Source organism: Girardinichthys multiradiatus, chromosome 14, assembly GCF_021462225.1.
Source record: "Girardinichthys multiradiatus isolate DD_20200921_A chromosome 14, DD_fGirMul_XY1, whole genome shotgun sequence".
In the NCBI taxonomy this organism is placed as follows: domain Eukaryota; kingdom Metazoa; phylum Chordata; class Actinopteri; order Cyprinodontiformes; family Goodeidae; genus Girardinichthys; species Girardinichthys multiradiatus.
The window spans coordinates 20376498-20403237 of NC_061807.1; the positions used below are offsets into that span (position 1 = coordinate 20376498).

General features: G+C 39.7%; 1 protein-coding gene and 1 long non-coding RNA gene across 2 annotated transcripts in view; one reads left to right on the forward strand and one right to left on the reverse strand.

Moving 5' to 3' along the window:
• Positions 1 to 26740, forward strand: part of pcxb (pyruvate carboxylase b) — a 424891-nt gene that overhangs the window by 354204 nt on the left and 43947 nt on the right. Inside the window, exons 16-20 of the mRNA XM_047386393.1 lie at positions 6457 to 6613; positions 11404 to 11644; positions 17187 to 17354; positions 17813 to 17894; positions 24671 to 24828. Coding sequence (XP_047242349.1) covers positions 6457 to 6613; positions 11404 to 11644; positions 17187 to 17354; positions 17813 to 17894; positions 24671 to 24828 — 806 coding nt within the window. The remainder of the gene's footprint in view (positions 1 to 6456; positions 6614 to 11403; positions 11645 to 17186; positions 17355 to 17812; positions 17895 to 24670; positions 24829 to 26740) is intronic.
• Positions 15937 to 17897, reverse strand: LOC124880943. The gene is made up of 3 exons (XR_007041508.1): positions 17799 to 17897; positions 16934 to 17046; positions 15937 to 16836 (listed from the first exon to the last, which is right to left on the reverse strand). It is a non-coding gene; the product is annotated as an uncharacterized LOC124880943 (long non-coding RNA).

Below are 26740 nucleotides of genomic sequence, written 5' to 3' on the forward strand. Positions count from 1 at the left end.
TTCAGATTTATCAAACCCTGAGTTTTAATATTATTCTCCCTTTAGTCACATTAAGACAAGTCTGTAACCAGGTTTTTTAAAAGACTCCTGGAATATAATTTTGTTATAAAAATAAATCTTGTACATATATAATAAAATAGTAAATGAACTATGTTTATATTACCAACTAATTGAAAAGTAGATGAATAGCTGTACTTGTTAGCAATTTGAGGTACAGTTTCTTGCCCAAGGGCAGTTTGATATGTGGGAGGAGCTTGAATCAAACTTACAACCCCCTATTTCTCAAGCTACTACTACCCCTTGCTGATCCCAAGGCTAATTGTACTGTTACAAAGAATAAGTGAAATGTTCGTATACACTGATGTGTGTGCACAAATACAGAAGCTACTGACTGGGTGGGGTTGGGAGCGTTATTGGTAGTAGGCAGGGTGAGGTGTGGAGGGGTAGTAATCGCACCTTGCATTTTAGACATTGCCATATTGGGTGAGTGAAGTTCCACCTTGCTAATATTTATTAACATTCTTAAATTAGTCTCTTAATTAATTTAAGACTGTGATTTGTCAACGTAGCAAGCACCAGACAACCGCCACAGTAGAACAAAGAGAGCTCCTTACTTGAGGTCCGATTCATTGCTGTTTCAGTTCTGACTGATTCTGGCACCTGTCTGTTTTGTTGGTGGTTGAGTCTTTGCACAAACAGCTGTTTCATTGCCTTGTGGTCACTACGAGGATCTATGGTGGTGCTGTTCCTACCCAAAAGGTATTGGACCTCTGGATGGCCCCAACTTTGGATTGCAACAAAACCAGGAGGCCCCCATCTACGTGGATACGTTTGATTTGGCTAAATCTACAGCCCTGCAAGGCCATTAAAGGTCACCTGCAAAAAGACAGTTCTCCAGGTTAAAGTTCACATCCAAAGTGTTTGTGCGTTTGTTACAATATTAATTTATCTTTACGACTATTTTCACATTGGAAGAAGTTATATTTTCTGGCCTTTGTTTTGATTTGCATAGGAGCAAAATACTCATTGACATTTTGTTCTGTTTTCATTTGCATTTAATCATTTTTATTTGTCATAGGCCACTTTTTACTTCAAATTGGAAGAAACGTTTTAGGTGAAGCCCCCAGAACAGGCATGTTGCCTTGCTGTACTTCCTGACAACCAATCCAGACTAACAAGGATTGGCTGTTTTTTATGAAGGTTGTTTTATGTTCAAGAAAAGAAACCTCACATTCGGCTTTTATTCATTTTTACCTGTTGAACTGAACCCTTACTGAATCATGACTCCTAAACCTAAAGATTTAATATTCACCATTGTGTCAGAAAACATTATCACTTCAATGATTGAGTTTATTAAACACTAATTGGACTACAATGCAGGGAAAAGTTCATTTTCAGTACACATTGCCCTACAGTGACAGCTCATAGCAGAGCCTTTAAATAGACCCTCATAAATCAGTTAATGACCACAGGAGGAACAACTCGTGCATTTCTCCTGATAGGATTTCCCTAAACAGAACATATTTATCAGAGAGTTATCAGAGAACCTGAACATCTCTGATCTCTGCTGGCATCACTGGTGGCCAGAATGGATCGCTCCGGGGATGTGGATGAATTTTAGAATATTGAACGCTGTCCCATGATGCACTGTCCCCATGCAATGATGTTTTGTTTTTAACACTTAAAAGGTCTTGGATAGGGAATATTGCCTTCACGTGTTGCAGCTGCTAAGAGGCAGAATGAGTCATTGAAGAGATTAAGCCTGTGAAAGCCCTTCGAGGATTAAGTCCCTTCCCGATATAGCGTTCCTCGCTGATGTGTGGAAGATACAGTAAAATGAACTAGGTCACACTATGTATCTATACAGCTCCCTGTGTTTGTAAGATGATGCACAGGAGACCATGTTGTTTGAGTCTGTGCTTTTTGTGGCTTTGTCGTGCAAAAACTGCATCTAATTTCAGAGTTTGAAAAGAGCAAAGGTGGATCGATTAATCCAGAGATAAATCTTAGATGACATAAAAATTGATCTAGCAGTAAAAGTATCACATTTATTAACATCTGTAATTGCAGTCTTGAGCAAAAGGGGTAATAAATGCTTTGACGTTTCTTATGCAACTCAACAGTTTGAATTCTGGAGGAGTAATTTTTTATCTTAATATTCCCTTCAAAGTATCTATGCTTTGAAAGGCATATTAAGAGTTTTACACCTATTTTCTTTCAGGTATACTGAATATCAAGGCTGTAGCCCACAACTACACTACTCAAACAAATTAAGGGAACACTCAAATAACACATCCTAGATCTGAATTAATGAAATATCTTCATTGAATGTGCTGACAACAAAATCACACAAAAATCATCAATGGAAATCAAATTTATTAACCAATGGAGGCCTGGATTTGGAGTCACACACAAAATTAAAGTGGAAAAACACACTACAGGCTAATCCAACTTTGATGTAATGTCCCTAAAACAAGTCAAAATGAGGCTCAGTATTGTGTGTGACCTCCACGTGTCTGTATGACCTCCCTACAACACCTGGACATGCTCCTGATGAGACGGTGGATGGTCTCCTGAGGGATCTTCTCCCAGACCTGGACTAAAGCATCCACCAACTCCTGGACAGTCTGTGGTGCAACGTGACGTTGGTGGATGGAGCGAGACATGATGTCCCAGATGTGCTCAATCAGATTCAGGTCTGGGGAACGGGCGGACCAGTCCATAGCTTCAATGTCTTCATCTTGCAGGAACTGCTGACACACTCCAGCCACATGAGGTCTAGCATTGTCCTGCATTAGGAGGAACCCAGGGCCAACCGCACCAGCATATGATCTCACGAGGGGTCTGAGGATCTCATTTCGGTACCTAATGGCAGTCAGGCTACCTCTGGCGAGCACATGGAGGGTCATGTGGCCATCCAAAGAAATGCCACCCCACACCATTACTGACCCACTGCCAAACAGGTCATGCTGAAGGATGTTGCAGGCAGCAGATCGCTCTCCGCGGTGTCTCCAGACTCCGTCACGTCTGTCACATGTGCTCAGTGTGAACCTGCTTTCATCTGTGAAGAACTCAGGGCACCAGTGGCGAATTTGCCAATCCTGGTGTTCTCTGGCAAATGCCAAGCGTCCTGCACGGTGTTGGACTGTGAACACAACCCCTATTTGTGGACGTCGGGCCCTCATACCATCCTTATGGAGTCAGTTTCTAACCGTTTGTGCAGACACATGCACATTTGTGGCCTGCTGGAGGTCATTTTGCAGGGCTCTGGCAGTGCTCCTCCTGTTCCTCCTTGCACAAAAGCGGAGGTAGCGGTCCTGCTGCTGGGTTGTTGCCCTCCTACAGCCTCCTCCACGTCTCCTGGTGTACTGGCCTGTCTCCTGGTAGCGCCTCCAGGCTCTGGACACTACGCTGACAGACACAGCAAACCTTCTTGCCACAGCTCGCATTGATGTGCCATCCTGGATGAGCTGCACTACCTGAGCTACTTGTGTGGGTTGTAGAGTCCGTCTCATGCTACCACGAGTGTTAAAGCACCACCAACATTTAAAAGTGACCAAAACATCAGCCAGAAAGCATAGGTACTGAGAAGTGGTCTGTGGTCCCCACCTGCAGAACCTCTCCTTTATTGAGTGTCTTGCTAATCGCCAAAGATTTCCCCCTGTTGTCTATTCTATTTGCACAACATCATGTGAAATTGATTGTCAATCAGTGTTGCTTCCTAAGTGGACAGTTTGATTTCACAGAAGTTTGATTTACTTGGAGTTATATTGTGTTGTTTAAGTGTTCCCTTTATTTAAATAAGGCACAAAGCAGCGCAACGTTGCAAAAGAGTGATGACGTTACCTAGAAAACGTCAAACTGGGAGATCAGTTATCTGAATGGCAGCCAAATAAGAAAGTAATGACAGACAAGTAGAGGGATTCAGGAGAAATGTTGTCTTTAAGCCGGAATTTTATAGTTTCTGTGCCTGTTCCGACCTGGATTGTTATTCTTATTCATACTTAGCATCAGCTCCCATTTCTCTAAACCACCGTGTCACCAACATACGTTATATAAGTGAGCTATTAATAGAAGCAGCAGAAAGTCCTACTTTTTTCTTCAAGTAGTCGATGTTTTACTCATGACATTTTAACTGAGCTATCACATTGCTGTAAAATGTTCATGTTGGGATGCAGTCGATTCAGACCCACAAAGTCCACCTACAGTTAGTTTTCTTACTGGACGTGTGAGCCTACACAATGTATGGTGGTTGGAATATAAGTCAAAATACTGATGGATATTCTGTCATTCATTTGGCACAGACACCGAGGAAAAAAACAAGTCGCTGCTGCTCATTATTGTGGATAAATATCCTAGGGAAATTGATTTAATTTATTATGGTTTACACTGACATAGGATGCATGAAACAGGAAAAAAAGTATTTTCTTAAATGAAAAACTTTGAAAAACTTTATGGGTACCAACCAGTGGCAGATGCTGGTCTTTGAAGGCGGGGAAGCTCAATTTCAAGATCGCTGATTCGCTCATTTTGCTGTCAATCGAAAAGGGATTCAGCCTCAGACAGTTCATCCAATCATCATGCAGAAGCTGAGCGTCCGGGCCATCCGAGGCCAGCCCACTGCCCCATAGACCCCCAGAGAAGCTGAGCGTCCAATGGGCGGGACAAAGCCCAGCATTTTTGCTTCACTATTGAACTCACTGTTTAAAGCACTGTGAAGCTGCGGGAATGAGTCTTTACCAGTGATAAGAAGCTGATTCTGAACAAAAGTTGAGCGCGTTGTAACGCATATTTAATCAATGACATGTACACACAACAGCATATATTTGATCACTTATTTTTTGACATTTTAGGGGAAACTGAGCTTCCCTTGCAGTCTTAGAGCAATCGCCACTGGTGCCGACAGCACTAAAGGGATCATGCCACATTTCAAGGTGGCATGGACTGTGTTGTCCTTGTTCCCCAGCCTTAAGTTTTTCCTTCCCTTTCAGCCCAGGATTCTGCGTAGGATTTGCATAATTCTCGGACAGAACACGTTTTAAACAAAGAAGCGGTGCTTTCATTGAACAAGGAGAAATCACCTCTCTTCGCCTATATATAGATTTTACCCTCTTCTCATGCATAGTCAGATGAATGGAGAACACGATTGCTCACTCCATCTGTTTCTGTGTTTCCATTAAGCAGCTACACCTCCCTTAGGAGTATTCCTGTTAGATGGTTATATTTGTGTCATAAAGGCAGTGTTTTCTGTTTTAAACAATAGGCAGTCCTGATCACTCCATATGTGGCCATGCACATTCAGTTTTATGAAGGCCTGCCTACTAACTTTCTCAGTATGTCAGAAAAGCTTGTTTTAAGATTACTTATCTGTACTAAAAACAGTGGAAAGGCTTATTGGAAATTATGGTAATACTATCAGGTGTTGCACATTTTGCATCAACAAAATATCATTAATTTTGGCCATTAATGGAAATTACATGCCTTGTCTTTTTATTTATGGAGCACTTCCTATTACATACAAAGAATCCCAAAAATAGGTAAAATTTCTTGTTGACTGCCACTCTACTTTCTTGGCTCTTATGGGCGTTGCACTTGTTTCCATCTGGTTTATTTTGGCTCACATTTACAACAGCAGGATGGAAGTTTTTCTGTCTGTCCAGAAAGAATCAGGCTGTGCTTCATATGTCCCGCCTGTGGGAACGGCTGTCAGTCTTCATTCACTTTATCAAATCATAAGGGTAGATTCTGCCGTCTTGCATGAATTCCCCACTTTGCCTCATGTTGGGATATTTCACGTGCAGTGAAATGGTAATACCAATATGTTCAACATCAAGACTGCTCACAGTGATTTCTGCTGTGATCCAGGGCTTTTGGAGATGCTGATGTAGGCTGAAATTCAAATTAGGAGGGGGTGTAGATTGTATGAAGAGGGTTGATTTCTGCAGTGCACCCTCCTGCTCATAAGAACAGCAGTTGTGCTCGGTATTTTCTCTCTGTTCATACGCATGAGTGCCCAGAAAATGAAATTTAATGATGACAGTGTTGGATCAGCAGAATACCACTGGAGGCTTCAATATTTCCGGCTGATGTGATAAACGGGTACAGGAATTCCTTATCTACTCCCACAGAAAGGGAAATGAGAGATTGCAATTTTTCCTCCTCGTCTTGATCAGGCAACGTTTCCTGGATTTTAAAAATTCATTTCAAAAGAAATGATGAAAGTGTTGGAATAAACAATGTGCAAACAATCATATTTTCCATGAGCATCCATTATCGTGGTGTAATTGTGCTATCTGGGTGATGTTTGTGGCACATAAGATAAGTTTGAAGTATCACTCTTTGATTCTTTAATCCACATCAAAGTCAGGTTGACAGATGAGGATGGAGATGAAAGCTTAAACCATGTTTTCCTCTGCTTGTGTGTGTGTGTGTGTGTGTGTGTGTCTGTCTGCGTAGGTGCTACCTTTGACGTGGCCATGCGATTCTTGTCCGAATGTCCGTGGAAGAGACTCCAGGAGCTGAGAGCTTTGATCCCAAATGTCCCGTTCCAGATGCTGCTGAGAGGTGCCAACGCTGTGGGCTACACAAACTACCCTGACAACGCCGTCTTTAAGTGAGTCACTCCTGCACACATCTACATTTTAGCAAGCTGTTTATCTGAACGCAGTATTATGTTTTAATCTTTCTGATGCATTTTTTAAATTATTTTGCCCAATTACTGTCATTAATTTTCCAACTAAAAGCCCATTTTGGTCCAGGAATTTTTTAACCATTCTTTTTCCAGTGAAAATTGATTAAATTTAAACCACTCCTTGTAGCTAAAATGCATGGGTTCATTTAAACTGACTTAGCTTTAGACATAGTCCACACATTTCCACTAAAGCTGAGGTTGAGTTTTTCCAAAGGTTTAATGTTAGCTTCCCTTATTTGTTCCAAAACCAGTGTTTGTTTTGGACCATTGTTCTGTTGGAACAGAAAAGGCTGTCCAGGCTTCAACATCTAGCTGTGGGTTTGAGGGGAAGTTGTTATGCAGTGCACCAATACCACTGGCAGCAAAACAGTCCCACATCATGATGCTGCCACCACCATTTTTGACAGTAGTTTCAGTCTTCTTGGGTTTGAAAACCTCACCTTCTTCCTCTTGTCATTGAGGCTAAACAGCTCCATCTTTCTGTCAACTGACCATAAAAATATTTCTCGTTCATGGTAGACCTGAACCTTCCTGAACATCCTGGCTACGTTCCCTTCATCAGAGGGAGACTGTTTGGGTCAGATGGTGGAAACTTGTATCAGTTGGGTTTTTGGAATGAACAAAGACAGCTAATTGAGCTTCCTGGCTGGCCTTCCCGTCACCCTGACCACAACTGTACAACAAAATGTGTAGGCTATGTTTAAAAGCCATGTTCATATCAGGAAACTAAGCAACTTGTTGATTCATTGATTTGGTTTTTTTAATCAGTATTAACATTTGCAGAAAGAAATATAAACAGAAATTAAGTTTAGTAGCAATCACATAAAATATAGACAGAAACGTGTAAGAAATATACATCCTACATGTTTGTTGTTCACTTTCTTTACCAAAGCAAAGAAGAAACAAGATGAAAAACCAACATCAGATAGAGATATACCAAAACTATGCAACTATTTGTGCAGATAGTCTCTCAAAATAATTAAATCATATTTTTAACAACCTGTTTTGTTTTTTGTACAATTTTTAAAACCTACAGCGTGAAGACTCTTAATTCCTCATCACAATTATTTCGCACGTTTAACACGTTTGAATGAATGCAATTCTGCCCAGAGTCAAATATCCAGCCTCAATTATGCCAGAAACTTGTTCATGACTACAAAAACTGCGTTGAAGAGGTGCAATCTGCTGAGAGACATTTAAATGTAACATTAATGATCTACTTATGTCAATGTCCATAAACAACCAGTTAATAAATTATCTATCAAAATCAGTCTAAAGGATGAATTCTTGACCTTTCTGGTGAGAGACCTCTATTGCACTCAAAAGCATAAATGAGATTTCTGAATACTTCCTCAGATGCTATTCATATTTTTAAGACCTCAGGGTGGAAGAAGACCTTTATCTCACTACAACTTTGGTTCCACTGGAACATTTTAAAACAACCTTGAGAAGAGACGTACCTGACAGGTTAATTCTGGGGTGTTCATATACACTACAGTAGTAGTGAGGATCTATGTATATTTGAGACTTTATTTTTTTATTTGGACACGCTGTTGATTAGAGAAAATCCACTTTCATTGAAACTTGTTTATAAAAGTTGTTTGTTGGCTCAAATCATTAATATAGCCCAAAATTAAAACTATGATTGATGTATGTAAATGTCTGACCAGAACTGCTTGTATACACTGGCTTCAACCATTTTTATTCCCATAATGTTAATTACATTAAGTTTTCTGCATAAAACAACCTTGTGCATTTGAGCAGCTCCATCAGTTTCCTGTGTTGGCATTTCTTTTACCTGCCCTGGAACTATTTATTACATTTTTTTTAAAACATCAACTTTAACATGGGTTTCTTAAAGCCAGCTGCTGCCCTGCTGCCTTATTATCTGATCATTTTGAAATGTCCACCTGCAGGGTTATTTCTGAGAGAAACATTTGGATAATACTACATACATTTTTCTATTATCTGTAACATACAGTCGTGTTTGTGTTTTAATGTAATTGGCAATATGTGCCTTCTCCCCAGTAATTGGACTGGTTATGCTGTAAGAAAAGCTGTTCAACAAATAATATTCCTCTATAATTCCTGCACATTTTATTTGAGCTGAACTAAAATGGCTTATTTATTAACCTTTATAAAATATTGAAGGCCTTGTCCTTACTATAAAGGTTATAGAAGTGAAGTCATTGCTTACTTCTCACATTTGAGAGACTTTCTGATGATTATTCATGAGTCTGAATCGACAGAAGATCCATTTTTCTTGCTGTCTGCAGAGCTTCTAACCGCTCCTCCATGTGTGGGTGTGAGATATCTGGAGCTTGACTTTTTGAAAATTACAGATGTTAATCTTTTTCAGGGCAGCATCTTTAAATATAAATTCAACACAAAGCCTTCCAACACAGTGGCTGTTATTCTAAATATATCTCTATAGTCAGAACGTTCTGTAGGTCCCACCATGTTTAAACAGGTCAGTATGTTTGATGTGTTCCTGTTGCCTCTTATCACGCTCACTGACTTGCACATCACTCATGCAGGTGCATGCCAGCAATGCATTTTAGGCCATAAATACCCCTGTGTTGACACACACACACACATCTCCATCTCTTTTCCAAATGGATTCACAAGCTACCTCTGCTGTGGGATGCACTCACTCACACACCTACAACTTCAAACATGTGAATCCCATGGCTTGAAATAAATGAGTAGTGACATCTTTATGAGTAATGCTGCCGTCTCCTCCTCCAGCCTCCCTGCAGAATCACACACAGATCTCCCCTTTCCTCCCTGTTTTTCACCCTGCCCACCTCTCTGACCTTATAGTTATTTATTCTTGCTGATACCTCCCTTTTTTTTTTGCTGCTTTCATTCATCTCCCCACATTGCACTCGTGTTTGCCTCTCCTCGTTCTCCCCTTTTACTCTGTCTCCCCCTCTCTTCGCTTTGTGTCCCAAAGGGGGAGTGCTGTTGAAAATGTGCACATCATTGTGATTAATGGCTCTGATCCGTTTGCTTGGCTCCCCTCTCCATCCTCAACTACACTCTGTCACTGCCTCGCCCGCAACAGCTCACCACCAAGTAACCCGAATCATCTTCATTAGCTAAATTAAATCAAAGGAGATTTAATTTAGAGCGTGTTTAACACACAGGAATGCTTCACACAATGCCCCGCAAAACAATTAATACCACTGTTGTTCTTCATGTGACCAACCTCAAAGTATTTCATTAGGATTTGTTTTTGACAGACCAACACATAGTTGTACAAGTGGAATAAAAACAAGTTTTCAAACTTTTTAGAAATAACTGAACAATGTGGAGTGCATCTATGTTCTAATCTTGCCTCAGATTCTTTATTGGATTTATGTCTGGACTTGGACTAGGCCATTTTAACCCATGACTGGGCTGTAAGATGAACCTTCACCCACTATCATATCCACCTCATAACTTTTGCAGCTCTGCAATGGGTTTTCGCTCAGGATTTTCCCGTATTCAGGTCCTTCTTTCTTCTCACCAACTGTGACAGGCTTCCCTGTCCCTGCTGAAGAAAAGCATCCCCACAGCATGATGCTACCACCACCCTACTTCACTGTTAGGGTGACGTGTTCAAGTTGATTCAATCTTTGGCATGTAGGTCAGAGAGTTGAATTTTGTTGAGTGCCTTCTTCCACATGTTTGCTGTGCCTCAGGACCTCTTGAGTCTTTCTTTCAACATTAACTTTCTTTTTGCTGCTCAGAAAGGCCAGGTTTGTGGAGTACAAAGATTACAGCTTAATGCTGTCCTTGTCTGATCTGTCGCTTTTGCCGGGCAACTTTGTCTTGGTAGGTTTGCAGTTGTGCCATATTCTTTGCATTTTCAGATAGATTGAACAGATCTCTTGGAAATGTTCAGAGATTAAATTACTCACAGGTGAACTCAAAGTAAATTGAGTTGAATAGAAATGTAGACCACATTTTTCAGATTTTTATTTTTAAAAATAGGAAAAAGAAACACTATAATTTTCCCTCTACTTCAGTTATCCACTACCTTGTGTTGATCTATCACATGTCAATAAAATACACTGTATTTTTATGTTGTAATGTGACAAAATGTGGCATGAATACTGTTGCAATACTCTGTGTTTAAGATGTTTCCAAGTGTTGGATCACATTATAAAGGTCAACTTTCAGATTTATGAATGACCTAAATCATTGCAGTGGTTTCGATTTGGTTCCGAATAAAACACCACCACCACAGAGCACACTTTGTTGTTAACACTGGACTCACACATAATGGACTGGTAATCCTCTTGTGACAAATAAACATACGGCCTCACAATGCGTCTCGTCTATTGGCCGAAACAAAGGCTGTCAGTGTGTGTGTGTAAATTTTGCATTCAGAATAACACGTCTGCAGTCAGCACTCATCGCGTTTATGAAAAACCTGATTAAGATACTGGGGCAAAGGCAATAATGAGGGATTTACCACAAGCAGCTGGGATAATGACTGCAGTGTACATTTGTCTCCAGCTATTGTCGGCTAGCACAGGCTGTATAAGCTCTCTGTTCATGAAAATAGTGGGAATACTTTATTTACTCAGGTGTGGCAGTGTTTATGAGCAAAGATATGGTAGAAATTATCTATCTGCATATTGACAGCTCATTAGACACATGTTAAGACTAAATGTCTTCCCTAGTCTCATCTGAAATGGTTTGCTTTATGCTTCTCCTTGCAGGTTCTGCGAGGTGGCCAAAGAAAACGGCATGGATATCTTCCGTGTGTTTGACTCCCTCAACTACCTGCCCAATATGCTGCTGGGTATGGAAGCTGCTGGAGCAGCAGGTGGCGTGGTCGAGGCCGCCATCTCCTACACAGGCGACGTCTCCGACCCAATGAGGCAGAAATATTCCCTGGACTACTATATGAACTTGGCTGATGAGCTCGTCAAAGCTGGGACTCACATCCTCTCTATCAAGGTGAGGAAATAAAAATGCTATACCAATGTCCAGGTGTTGCTCTACAAGCCGTTTACAGCCCACTTAGGTTGTCAGAAATAAACCCAGTCCACAGAAGCAGAATCTTCCCAGTGAGTCAGTACGCCCACAGAATAACAAGCAGACATAAAGAATCAGAATCAGAAAAGCTTTATTGCCAAGTACGTTTTTGGACATACAAGGAATTTGTTTTGGCGTAGTCGGTGCAATACAGTACAAATTAAACAGTATAAACATATCTACTATATAATATAAATATATGTGCACAGTTTTAAGTGAGTGAGAGTAAATATAGAGCAGTATAAGATGCAAGAGCAATACAACAGTGCAGGTGATCATTGTGCAAGTATGGCAGTGCAAGTAAAGCAGGAGTCCAAGCTGAGCGTTAATGTAACTCATAGAGTAACAGGTTACAGGTGTCCTGTCAGCAAAAAAAAAGGGGGGGGGGGGGTGTGGGGAAAAGGGAGAGTGTCAGGGTGGTTTCCGGGCTTTGTTAACAAGGCTGGTGGCAGATGGGGAAAAACTGTTCTTGTGGCGTGAGGTTTTGGTCCGGATGGACCGCAGCCTCCTGCCAGAGGGGAGAGTCTCAAAGAGTCTGTGACCGGGGTGGGAGGGATCAGCCAGAATCTTCCCTGCCCGCTTCAGGGTCCTGGAGGTGTACAGTTCCTGGAGCGACAGTAGACTGCAGCCAATCACCTTCTCAGCAGACCGAATGACACGCTGCAGCCTGCCCTTATCCTTGGCTGTAGCAGCGGAGTACCAGATGGTGATGGAGGAGGTGAGGATGGACTCAATGATGGCTGTGTAGAAGTGCACCATCATAGTCTTTGGCAGGTTGAATTTCTTCAGCTGCCGCAGGAAGAACATCCTCTGCTTTCTTGATGAGGGAGCTGATGTTTGGCTACCACTTGAGATCCTGGGAGATGATGGTTCCCAGGAAGCGGAAAGATTCCACAGTGTCAATTGTGGAGTCACAGAGGGTGATGGGGGCAGGTGGGACTGGGTTCTGCCTGAAGTCCACAACAATCTCCACTGTCTTTAGAGCGTTGAGCTCAAGGTTGTTCTGGCTGCACCAGTCCAACAGATGGTCCACCTCCCATCTGTACGCGGACTCGTCACCATCAGAGATGAGTCCGATCAGGGTGGTGTCGTCCGCAAACTTCAGAAGCTTGACAGACTGGTGACTGGAGGTGCAGCTGTTGGTGTACAGGGAGAAGATAACACAGCCTTGGGGGGAACCGGTGCTGATGGTCAGGGAGTCAGAGACGTGCTTCCCCAGCCTCACGCGCTGCTTCCTGTCAGACAGGAAGTCAGTTATCCACCTGCAGGTGGAGTCGGGCACACTCAGCTGGGAGAAATGAGTGTGAACAAGGTGGGAGGACGCATCACCTTAGGAGTCCAAGCTTATCCTTTCCTAGCTACATAAACCTGGTTTCAGGATATACTAAGTGGCATCTCACAGTAATTTAATTTTATTCTCACTTGACTTTTGTTTTGATTTGTCAGCTTGTTTCAGTTTATGTGAACAAACATCTAAAGTTCATTCTTCTCTGCTTTAAACAGGAGCACCAGCACCACTAAAACAGCAACAGTTTTTGGATTAAGTAGTATTGTTATCGAAAGGCAATAAAAAATATGTCAAACGTACAATCATGGGGAAAAAGAAAGTACACCCTTGTTCCTTTGAGTAGGATCTAGGAAAGGAAGTAGCAATCAGTTGCTGCTAATTAAACCTAATTAACAGATAATCAGCAAGTGTGACCAACTCTATAAAAGCAGACTTTTTTAGCCATTTGTTGGTCTGAAACATACAGGTCCTTCTCAAAATATTAGCATATTGTGATAAAGTTCATTATTTTCCATAATGTCATGATGGAAATTTAACATTTATATATTTTAGATTCATTGCACACTAACTGAAATATTTCAGGTCTTTTATTGTCTTAATACGGATGATTTTGGCATACAGCTCATGAAAACCCAAAATTCCTATCTCACAAAATTAGCATATCATTAAAAGGGTCTCTAAACGAGCTATGAACCTAATCATCTGAATCAACGAGTTAACTCTAAACACCTGCAAAAGATTCCTGAGGCCTTTAAAACTCCCAGCCTGGTTCATCACTCAAAACCCCAATCATGGTTAAGACTGCCGACCTGACTGCTGTCCAGAAGGCCACTATTGACACCCTCAAGCAAGAGGGTAAAACACAGAAAAAAATTTCTGAATGAATAGGCTGTTCCCAGAGTGCTGTATCAAGGCACCTCAGTGGGAAGTCTGTGGGAAGGAAAAAGTGTGGCAGAAAACGCTGCACAACGAGAAGAGGTGACCGGACCCTGAGGAAGATTGTGGAGAAGGGCCGATTCCAGACCTTGGGGGACCTGCGGAAGCAGTGGACTGAGTCTGGAGTAGAAACATCCAGAGCCACCGTGCACAGGCGTGTGCAGGAAATGGGCTACAGGTGCCGCATTCCCCAGACCTGGGCTACAGAGAAGCAGCACTGGACTGTTGCTCAGTGGTCCAAAGTACTTTTTTCGGATGAAAGCAAATTCTGCATGTCATTCGGAAATCAAGGTGCCAGAGTCTGGAGGAAGACTGGGGAGAAGGAAATGCCAAAATGCCAGAAGTCCAGTGTCAAGTACCCACAGTCAGTGATGGTCTGGGGTGCCGTGTCAGCTGCTGGTGTTGGTCCACTGTGTTTTATCAAGGGCAGGGTCAATGCAGCTAGCTATCAGGAGATTTTGGAGCACTTCATGCTTCCATCTGCTGAAAAGCTTTATGGAGATGAAGATTTCAGTCGGATGAAATATGCTAATTTTGTGAGATAGGAATTTTGGGTTTTCATGAGCTGTATGCCACAATCATCCGTATTAAGACAATAAAAGACCTGAAATATTTCAGTTAGTGTGCAATGAATCTAAAATATATGAATGTTAAATTTTCATCATGACATTATGGAAAATAATTAACTTTATCACAATATGCTAATATTTTGAGAAGGACCTGTACAGGTGTGTAAACACAATGCCAGGATGGAAAAACATCAGCAAGGATCATCAATCTGGGAGGGGTTATAAGGTCATTTCCAAGCTATTTAGATCCCATCACTGTGTAATGAGAAACTATTCAAGTGAAAAATTTTAAAGACTGTGTGGATGTCCCAGAATGTTAAATGTTAGTTAATGAAACTAAAAAACAACTAATTGAGTATGGCTTGGTTGGAAGAATTGGAATCAGTGAGCCTCTGTTTTGAAAAAGAACATGGAAGCTTGACTTAAGTTTCCAAACTTACATCTGGATGAACCACATGACCATTGGAACAATGTCATTTGGCTGATAAGAATATTAGACCATGGAGGGGAAGTTATGATTTGGGGTTGTTTTGCAGCCACACAAGCTAAAAACAGTTCTGTCAATGACTCTGATTCTGCCAAACAGCAAATGATCAACCCAGATTGGGTCATTAATAGAACAATGATCCCAAACTTAGCTGCAGATTAAGGTGTTGCAATGACCCAGTCAAACATCAGACCCCAACCCGATTCAAATGCTGTGACTGGACCTTGAGAAAGCTCTGCAGAAACAAACGCCTGTAAACCTAGCTGAACAAGCAATGCTGTAGAAGTGCTGTATGAAGTTCTTTCAAAGCCATCTTCCATGATGCATGTCTTATTCCAAGCAAAATAACTTGCATACTTGAGCCCATTATCTAAATAAATAAATATTGCCACCAAACAACTAATTTCTTCACTGAGGCATGACTAAATATTTTAGACAAGAAATGAATAACTCCCACTCTACTGCAGTGTGTAAAATCATCACATGCAGGAGTGGAAAATGCATATAAAGGTAACGGGTAAATATGAAAAATATCACAGTGTATACTAATCGTTAAAGTGAGAACTCCTCTGTCATAGGACACTGTGTCAGGGGCTTCATCACCATAGGTCCAGAGAGATATGTTGGCATATAGTCAGTTTTCACACGCATCACGCCAAGCGAACACTGTTTATGATGGAAGCAGGTGAAAATATCACTTTTGTTCACCCTCACTGCACAGCCAGTGTTAAACTTGAGAGAAATTAATTTCCCATGTGACAGCAAAGCTATTAAAAGCTCAAAGAAAATGGGACAGTCTTCATTTTCTTAAAATTCACATCTACCTAACAAGTGTGTGGTGTGTTGTGGTAAATTGCCATAGATTTGAGCGGTTAAAAGAAATAAAATCAATAAAATCAATGTATAATCAGAGAGCAGACGCCTCATCGTTTAACTTGGACTCTTTGGGTTTGTATGATTTTGATGCTGTAAAAGTACAACATTAAATTATTCAATTATACAGAAATGTTGGCTAACTGGAAAGGTTGTCCATATACTGTATATGAACTCAGTACTTTTGCCTGCTTCACTGCATTTATTACTGCATCAAAAGGTTTTAAGTTAGGTGGATTTCCTGGCCTATAAAGCAGTCATACCATGTCTATTATACCAGGTATTGGTATTTTTGGCAGTGTGGGCGGGTGCCAAGTCCTGCTGGAAAATGAAGTCCACATTTCTATAAAGCTCGTCAGCAGAAGGAAGCATGACGTCCTCCAAAACATCCTGGTAGACATCTGTAGTCACGTGAAAATAACATCTGACCACTGAGAGACTGAGCAACAGTCCTTTTTTTTTTTTCTTCGCAGTAAGTTGCCTCTGACATTGTCTCTGGTTCAGGAGTAGACCATGGATACGTCTGTTTGGTGGCTCTTAAAGCACTTACTCTTGCGCTGTACTCCATGGCTTCTGAAGGTCCCCAAAACTCTTAGGTGGGCTTTGCCTCACAATCCCTTCAAGGGTGCAGCCAGCAGACCGAGTGAAGATGCACAGAATGCGGTGTGTTTGGAGACGGAGGCTTGGCTACATTAGACCTGGACTTCATGAAATGCCCACATCACTGCCATTTCTTGCAAATGTTTCACTTTTAGATATTATGATGGATTATACATGTGCAAGTATGCACACATTCTGTGCACTCGCAGTTAGGATAGTATTGTATTTCTGTTTTTGACCTCCATAACTGTGTAACAATCCAACTGAATGTACTAGCAGCCTTCTTTAATCTGGGCAACAGGAAGGTAGCTCTTGCTGCTTGCTGCTATTAATATGTATGTCCTGATGCTGTGGTGAATATCTGAAGCAGAAATGGAAGAAGTGGGGATTAGTACCTCAGCAATAACAACAGTTGATTGCAATGGAAACTGAAAAAAGGCTGAAGATAAATTGCTGACCAAACAGACTACTTTAGCAGCTCTTCCTGCTACTTCTACATTTAGAGATGTGACTGATGCTGCTTCCCTCCAAACAGCTGTTTGATCTCCTTTTTCTCAAGGAAGACATTTCCCTGGACAGAAGAAATAAAACGTTGTTTTATTGCGCATTTGATATGGACGATATGACCATAAATTACTTGTAACTTGGGTGGGTCACATCCACAGTGTTTCATAGTAAAAGCAAAGTGTGTCCTCCTGTTTCTCTCTCTAGGATATGGCTGGACTGCTGAAGCCGGAGGGCAGCAAGCTTCTGGTCGGCACATTGAGGGATCGCTTCCCAGATGTGCCCATCCACGTGCACACACACGACACAGCTGGAGCCGGTGTAGCAGCCATGCTGGCTTGTGCTGAAGCGGGAGCTGATGTAGTCGACGTGGCTGTGAGTACTGACCAGCTAATTCTGAGTGAATTTTGGACTTATCATGAAAACATGAACAAAAAGTCGTTTTTTTTAAGCTAGTTCAGTTTGCATTGGTGAAATGTCACAAAAAGATGGAACTACTGCAGCAGGAAACATTTTCCTCACTTGGTTCAATATGTTGAGTAACTTCCTGCTGTTTAAACTTTCAGGTCTCTGTACTGATTTTTCTCCTCATTAACTTTTAAAACCTAAAAAAATATATATTTTCTAAGTTCAGAATTAAATAGTTAATTATAAAAGTAACTTATGCACTTTCTTTCCACTAAACATTAAATTATGCTTTTATTAACCCATTCTGGAGATATTCTCTGAGTAGGTTAATTTAATGACTCGTGCATTCTTTTCCCCAAATACATGCAACACAAAGATGTAATTAACTTGTTTAAAAAAAAAAAAATTTACTGTTTTCCTTTTAGGTTGACTCTATGGCTGGGATGACGTCTCAGCCGAGCATGGGGGCCATCGTTGCCTGCACCAAAGGGACCAAATACGACACTGGTGAGTAAAGTTGGAGACATTTCAACATACCTCAAAAAGAAAGAAACTATAAAATCGGTCAGGACTCTGGTAGCAGCCTTTTGAATGAGCTGCATCTGCTTGATTGGTTTTTACAGAGAACCATGAAGACAAAATACTGAAAATTAAAGCATGCAGGAGCTACTAAAATGGTAAATGGCTGAAAATATGACAAATAATGTACTATATGTAATAATAGACTTTATGTAATTGTTAAAGTTCCAGGTCTTCAAAAAGGTTTCATGCATTATCTTTGGTTTTTAACCTTAATGAGTCTTGATCAACACTGACCTCTAAAATTGAATTGTTGGGGCCAAAAACAATGACTAGTCTATTCTACATTAAGTTAGAGGAAATTCTTGTCTGGTATTTTTAATGGACCTTTGTCATGTGGAGACAAAGAACTACTTACGTGCCATCAGCATGGATATAGTAGGAGATACTTTGAAACTTTATGATCAGAAGTAGAGGGAAGCATATAAATAGTAATAAAATGTGACACGAGAACACAGCCTTGAGGAACCCCACATGTGATCTTTGTTTGCTCAGATTAATAATTACCTAATGACACAAAGTATTTTCCATCTGCCAAGAAAACAAAAACATATCAGAGCTAAACCAGTGTAGTGCAGCACCAGAAAATAATGCTATTTTTCGGTACATTCTGATAACTTTTTTTTAATGCACCACTTAGATTCAGTAAAACCAAAACAGCAGTTTGTGATTAAATGTGTTTATAAATGTAGGAATGTGTTTATATGTGCAATCTCAGTGCTAAGATTTCAGTACTTCTGTTGCTTTTTGAATTGTCGTCCACAGAAATCTTGGATGATATGGGCCTGTTGTCTCTTATCACTGAGGTCTGACTTTACTTAACAGAACAGCAAAGCTGAAGGACATAAACAAGTTGTTTAATTCAAGGTCATGCTCATAGTTTGGACGCTGCCTCCACATGACTGCTCAAAAATAAAACTCCAACCACAGCAATAAGGCCAAGATCCCACCAGGACCAATACCAGACCCATCAGAACTGAGTCAAACACAGCATTAAGTGATTGCAGCTGCTATGATTGTAGTTGATACTGGTTATGATATAAAGATATGTCAGTTCATACTTCTAATTACATTTGATATGATAAAATGATTTATATGAAACAATAACTTTAAATTTACCCCCCATGCTCTCATTGCGGGGCGTAGTTGTTAATGAGACAATTTGTTGGATCACCAGTCTTAGAAATAATTTGAGTCTTTCTGAGCGAAAGTCTGCTACTTAACATGAGGGAAGAAAAATCAATCAACAAATCAATGACGCATTTGTAATTATGGCCCTGAGCTAGAGAGACCTGCGTATTCAGCTGAATAATAATGTACACAGGCAGTTATGAAGAGAGGTGATAGACGTCTGCTGTCGATAAAAGAAAATTTGCCGCCGTAAGCAAAATGTTTTTAAGTCATGAATTAGTTGTTCAAATATTTAAAAGTACAACAGAACAATCTTTGTATACTAAAAGGTCCTTTTGTATTTGAAATAAAAATAGATTCTGATCACAGTACACTGTGTTGCCATGGGCAGCCTATCTTTACTCTGACAATGGGGTGGCTTTCTCCAGAGCCTGTCAGGGGTTTTTGGGTCTCCAAGGCAACCTCACTGTGATTATTATTTATTTGCTTTCCCAGTATTGCTCTGCTGAGTTTTATCAGAGATTTTTGAGCTCTTCTGGACCCCTCCGAGAAGGTCATAAGATAAATTTAGAGATAGATCTATGTGTTCTTTCTCCCGTGGCTTTGTTTTTTGGCCACGGTGTCTCTGTACAGTGTACTTTTCATGGACTCTAAAAAAAGCTTGAATTTCTCCACCACTGATAACTCACTGAGCTCGGCGACCTCCACCTCCCACAGCGAGGGGCACAGAGTGAAATAGCAGACTCCAGGAAAACGTGTGTTCAAAACGATGAAGGAACATGAAACGGGGTAAATTAATGGGAAAGGATGTGAAAATAGATGCGTATGTGGAGAATTGCTTTTGGGACAAGGGGAGTCTGCTCTGCTAAGTCGATCTGATCCTTCATTTCCATTCCTCAGAACCTCGAGAAGTTGGGCTAATTTTGTTTGCATTCACACTGCCCTTTAATGTCTCATATGCTGCCGCTGTTGTAGTGCAGGACGTCAGTCCCCTTATGTGTGGTTTAATGTTTGCTGCTTTAATACAGATAATGCATTACATGAACAACTTGGTTTAGTTTAAGTACCCCCTGTAAGCTCTGATAAGTTGGACTGTCTGTGCAGAACGTAAACAGTTTTCCAGCTGCCTAAACTTGTCTGAAAACATTTAATTATGCTGCTTAATCATAGGTTGACCCAGCCTCGCTTGAGGTCACGTAGCAGAATTAAACCACCAAGGCTTTTACTTTACTGTTTTATTGTCTCAGTGATGTTTGAGATGGTTTTTAATAATAAACCTATTCAACAATGTGTGCTTGTGTATATAAATATCATTGTAAAACAATATGGTTTTCAATAATCATTGAATTTTTATATGAGCTAAATGATGGAGGCATGCTTAAACAAGAGGAAAGCATCATAAATCATTGTCATGTAAATATTTTATATGTTCTGTACCAAAAAAATCCACTATTTGCAAACTATGAAAGATTAGAGAAAAACTCACCCTGCATTATGTTTTTTTCCCTGATTTCACCCGTTTATTGCATTACCTTGATCAGTATGACTTCCCTGGAAACCATAGTACTAAAGACCAAACCTTCAGTCACTGTTCATTTGCTGTAGGTTATTTTTTTTAAATGTATTTTGACCTCTACTTTATTAAGTTCTAGTAACAAACTGCACCAGATGTTGTCATGTTCAGGTACCAGGACTGGACTGAAAAGGAGCAAAGTAGCCAAAAAAAGTCATTCAAAAAGCCTGAAGATCTATTAATCGAGACCACTTTATAAGATATAAGAAAGTCTGGCAGCTTGGAAATTACGGATAGTTTTAAACTGTTTTACATGTCTGCACAAAAGTGATGGAGGAGAAAGTATAAAACACTGTTCTTTAAAAGTAAGATTTCTGGCAAAAACTGTTATTTTTCTCACATTTGAGTGAGTTTTTCCTTTTGTCAAACCAGTTTTCTGGGGATGAACAGCGAGGAAGACAACATATGATGGTCCTGTCAATATTTCCAGAGGGGTTACAGTGGTTTTTCTTAAACCTAATACATCAATAAACGGTTGGTGGAGTCTGTCCCTGCAGGCGTCCTTGCGAGTGAATTGACCTCTTTTCTTTTCTCATCGCACACAGAAAAACAGAACATGAACAGCAAAGTACCAACATTTTTTTTTTTTTTTGTTTGTCCTGAACCACGCAGCAACAGAGCCATTAAAACATGCTGTGTTCTGACTGTGACGTCTGCTTTTAAAGGAAAACCATTTTGCATGACTGCTGCTGCTCCCACCGTCATGATGTTTGCTCTAAGCTGAAGGCAGCAGTTTGACATTCAGGCCTTGGAACAAATGACTATCAGCCGTGGCCGCGCACAAAGCATGATATGTTGCCGAAACACAGTACAGTTTGGTGACAGAATATCTATTTGAGGCCAGAAAACCAAAAAAAAAGATGAGGCTGGTATTGAGGTGCGAGTATTCGCCTCATTCATCCATGTGTGCATACACAGTAACCTGGTATGACCCTGGTTGACACACTCCTCACTACCTAATGCTTTTATTCCAGTTACTTTCTGCTGCTTTCCTCTTTTCATCCTTGCCTTACTTAGAGCCAGTTCCCTCCGTCTCCTTCTCTTGCCTACTTTACCACTTTCATAATCAAGCGTAGCTCTCCCTTGGATTCCTCCATACCTTCATGACCTTTGCCTGTTTACTGCTTTCCTTCACTCCCACACTCCCTCTGTCTCCTATCTTGGCTCCCAACCTGTAATCATTGCTGTGCACTGTCTCCATCCCTCTCAGCGCTCATACCTGCTGCTGTCATATTGTCTCTACACCCTCCTCTTCCTTTGTCTCAATCTGTGACAATGCCATTAGCAGCTTCTTATGCCATGAAAACTCCTACTGCTCATTTTCCTGCATTTTTGTATTATTTTTGCCCTGAAAATATTGTTAAATTAGTTTAAATTGTAATTTTGTGTAATTGGTGAGCTCCACTCTGCAAACAGGCCTGTGCAGTTTAAGTGTGACACATTTTCAGTGTGAATGATGATGCATATTAAAGTGGCCCTTGTGTTTGACGCCATTCGCTGCAATGCCTAATGCTTTATGCATGCCTTTAATTGATGCTGCAACGCTGCAGTCGATCAAGGTGTAGGAGTCAAACACCCAGAAATCAGAACTGGGTTTACTGCCAAGTCAATTTTTACACATTGACAAGAAATTTTCTTTGAAACAGTGTTGCAGAGAGAGCAAGCAAATATCAAAGCAGGAAGAAACGAACAAAACAATCAAAGGCAAAGAAAATACTGTTAAACAACACAGCTTAAATCATATATTTTTATACCCTGAATTAATAAAACACATTTTATTCCTCCGTATTTCACTTTAAATCGGACTAGAGTATCATATTCAGAGAGAGAGAGAGAGATAATTCGGGATTTTGTCTTCATAAATTCATTAACAAAATAATAAATTGTCTAAAATTACCATTAGCATAATATATAACGTAGAGTCCTGTTCCAAGCACACAACCCTGTGGAGCTCCATGACCCTCTGAGTGAGAGAGATTAAACTTTAACATGAACAAACCTTTCAGGTAAATATAACTTCAACCAACGTACTGTTATCACCCCTGATCCCAATAACCTGTAAAACAATCACTCAAATCAAATGTAACACTAAGATCTAACATGACATATATAGACACATGTCCATTATCAGGACAGTTTTTCATTAGTAAGTTTATCCCAAGTTTTCTTAATGCTACATTGAGCCCTAAATCCTGACTAAAAGTCCCTAACCTTATATCCACCACATAGTTTATAATTGTGTCATTAATGACACCATATTTTTTATGATGCCCATTATGGAAATATCCTTGCAATGTATGCTTAAACTGTTGTTACTCCATTGTAAATATTTTAGCCTATAAAGCTTGAAAGACCAAGTTCAAAACTCCAGTTAGAAACAGAGGACTAGACCACATATATTTATGCAATCCTATTAAACTGAATGCTCTTTAATATTCTGATTTGGGAAAAACACATTCAAGCATGTTCTGTTCACTTATGTAAGCTGAGTGCTTTCTGACACTTATGTTTCTCCGTTTAAATGAAGCAATCATCTTACAAAGGAAGTATAAATGAAAGTTACAAGAATTGTGTGTTTGCAATAATGTCAATGAGTGAAATCATGTACGAAGAGCAGTGATCCAAATATAGAACCCTGTGGAACACCTGTAAAACATTATGCATTATTAAAATTAACAAACTGGATGAGTATGACTTGAACCAATGTAGAGATGTTCCTCTAATCTCAACAATCGTGTCCAATCCTCAATAAAAAAATAAATCATGTCAGTTGCAGCCTAAATATAACAGGACAAATCTAGATACATGTCCAGAATCAGAGGCCAAGAGAAGAAAATCAGTAAGTAATTACTGCTTTACTGATTACTTGGTGAAAGTATGTTTTGTTCTGTTTAAAATTGCTGCTCTCTGATACTTTGATCATGATGTCCCTTCCATGGTTAAAAACGAAGCTGTAATTTTACTCTGGAAGCTTGAAGGAAAGCTGTGAGAATTGTGTGTTTGCAAGCAGAGAAGCAAATGGACCCAATTACCCACTGGTCTGGCAGACAGCTGAGCTGAAGGAGCAGCTACATGCACATTAATTTCACATTAATATCGCAGTAGCTCCATTTCTTCACTGAGATCACCATTTAGGCACAAAAACACTTTTGGTGTTTCTTTTTCTAATTTAAAATTACAACCTTGTCACTCGCAACAGATTTTTACCCCTTTTTGTTTGCAAAAAAACAGTGTAGTACCATTTGTGCTTTAGCACCGAGGCTGTTTTTACCAATTTAAGGTAAACAACTGACAGTAGGATGTCGCACAAAGGAGAAACAGATAGGTCACTGAATATCACGAAGACTAGACTGCAATACAGACTAGCTTTTTAGGCTTGTGCTAATAAGAACAAAAAAGCTAAATATATCACATAATCTAGATGTGAAAGCATTGAACCATGATATATTGCATTTCGAAGACCAGCAAGATTTTTGACCCATTATGAGATATTTAGCTTACACATAGTCAGTTAACTTTATGTACTGAGACATTTCAAGTTTGTATTGTCACGCATTGAAATTAATTACTAATTTCCTCATCTGGCGATTGTTCTGAGATGGAAAACATATTCATAAATTCTGATAAATAATAAGCTGCTACATTAGTTTTCATCACAGTACTGCAAATGTGACATTGTAATACAAATTGTAAATTAGTTTATGCTATAAATGCTAAACACTTACTCTATAAAAATAAAATGTCCTTTGCTTTGACATGTATAATTGATCAGATTAATGACAATTTCTTTCGGCTTCAGAACAGAATTATGAGTCTCTGTATATTTGGATTAAACTCTGCTTAGGTCATTATAAAGGTTTCACATTTTATATTTGACATAAACCACAAACTGCCTCTTCCATCACAGTCTTGCAGCCTGGGTTTCGGGTGACTCTTTGCAAATATTTCCAAATCATGCAGAGCTCTGCAGGTATCATTGATTTGCTGTCTTGTGTTGCAGGCATTGCTCTGGAGAAGGTGTTCGACTACAGTGAGTACTGGGAGGTCACCAGAGGCCTGTATGCTCCGTTTGACTGCACTGCCACCATGAAGTCGGGCAACGCTGACGTCTATGAGAACGAGATACCTGGAGGACAGTACACCAACCTGCACTTCCAGGTATGCTCAGCTGCTGGAGCATCTTTCCTTTTATTGTTTCATTAACTTGTCAATGTTGATTTTCTTTTTTTTAAATAGAAAAGCAAATTGGAATTTATTTCATAAGCCCTTTTCTCTTTTTTCTTAGTTAATTTCAACACTCACATCTAATAATGCTGGTACTTTTGGATCATTTAGACTTTAAATTAAGTATTTTGTATTTCCAAAGTCTAATTCACGTTGCATTTTCAAATTTAATATTACTAGTTACACAGTTTTTACTTGTTTATTAAAGTAAGATATACAAAATAACAAGACAAATACGATACTAAACTAATTCTACTCTACAACTACTCCTACAGCTTAGAGGCAAACACCAAATTGAATGTTTTAAAATCTGTCTAAGCCAAATCAAAATCCAACTTTTATATAAATTTCACTGGTCTCTGAGTTTGAATAAAGAAGCTTGTGACCTATTTTTGAGATCAAGATCATGGTAAACTGTATTATTGCTGAGGGGCATTTTGTTGTGCGACGGCATTCACATTAAAGAGAGGAGATAGCAGAACATCAGAGAACTTCTCCACAGACGGGGATCGTTGTAGATGACCATTTAGGCCTAGGCTACTGACATTGTGTACAATATAGCAAATACTTGTTCACCTCATTTACATCGTCCTTCTATGTATATAGTGCTTAGATTATTGTACTGTATATTGTCTAGAGTTTGTATATATATTTTTTCAAGTTTTTCCAAATTAAATTTTTAAGAGGATTTACAGTCTTTAAAAATTTAAATAATTCTGTACTATATTGTTTGTAATTTTGTTCACTTTTCATTCATGGTTATTTATTATTGTTTCTATTATTTATTTATCCTTCCTAATATTACCTTACTAGAGGTGCACCTTTAATCTGTTCTGCTGCTGAAACTATTTAATTTCTCCCTAGGGGATGATAAAGTCTATCTTATCTGTATAATTAATTGTATGATTGTTGTGGAAGTTTATGTGCTCATTTACCCGACTGTTTAGGGCTGGATCCCTGCGCAGTCGAGCCTGTAGCATTTTATTAATTCACTGTTGTGTGTTGTTCGGAAAATATCTCTCCTTTCTCTCTCTCTTTCCACCATTTTCTCTGCTTAAGACACTCTTAAACTCACTAAAAGTCCTCCTCACTATTCTTAACATTTCCTCACGTTAGGAGCTCTCTAAAGGCCTAAGATGCTTCGTGAAAAAACATTTATCTTACTGAGGGAAAATTCTAAGACAAACCCTAGTATTTGGGAAATCCTAAGATTTTTCTTAGAATGATGTCACCAGGAGCTACTTTTAGTCTTAGGATTCTGTGAATACGGGCCCTGGGGTTGCAGAGATACACAAAGTTCGTTTAGGGGTCGGCAATTTTACTGGAAATCGTTACATACCCTACAGAAATTCTTGCTTTTAACTGAAAGTGACCTGCGGCAGCAAATAATAAAAAAAAAAAGGTAAGAACAATAAAATTCTCAATAAAACAGAACCGACATTGAAAGTGCAAAGATTTTTGATGAAAGTGCATAAGCACTTATCAAAAAACACCCATAGGTATTTATACTGTGGCACAAGCTCAACGGTTGGATAATTAATTGGTACTAAAGTGATTATTGAAAGTGTTTTTCCAAAGTCATTGCACATTTCTTTTGTTTTGTCCACAGTGAGGTTTAAAAATGAAGCTTCGCACCAATTTAAACAGTCACTCAATGCCAGGCCATGTTCAGAGTTCTCACTACACAGGAAGGACACAATAACAGAGTGGTCTGCAAATTTGATTATGCCGTGTCCAGTGTGGTGGCTCTGGCAGTCAGTTGTTTTTAAAACAAATAAAGGAGCAGATTTCTTTTTTTGCAGCACTAGAGGCCTTTATTTTTCATTTTTTGATAGTAGGTAGACAG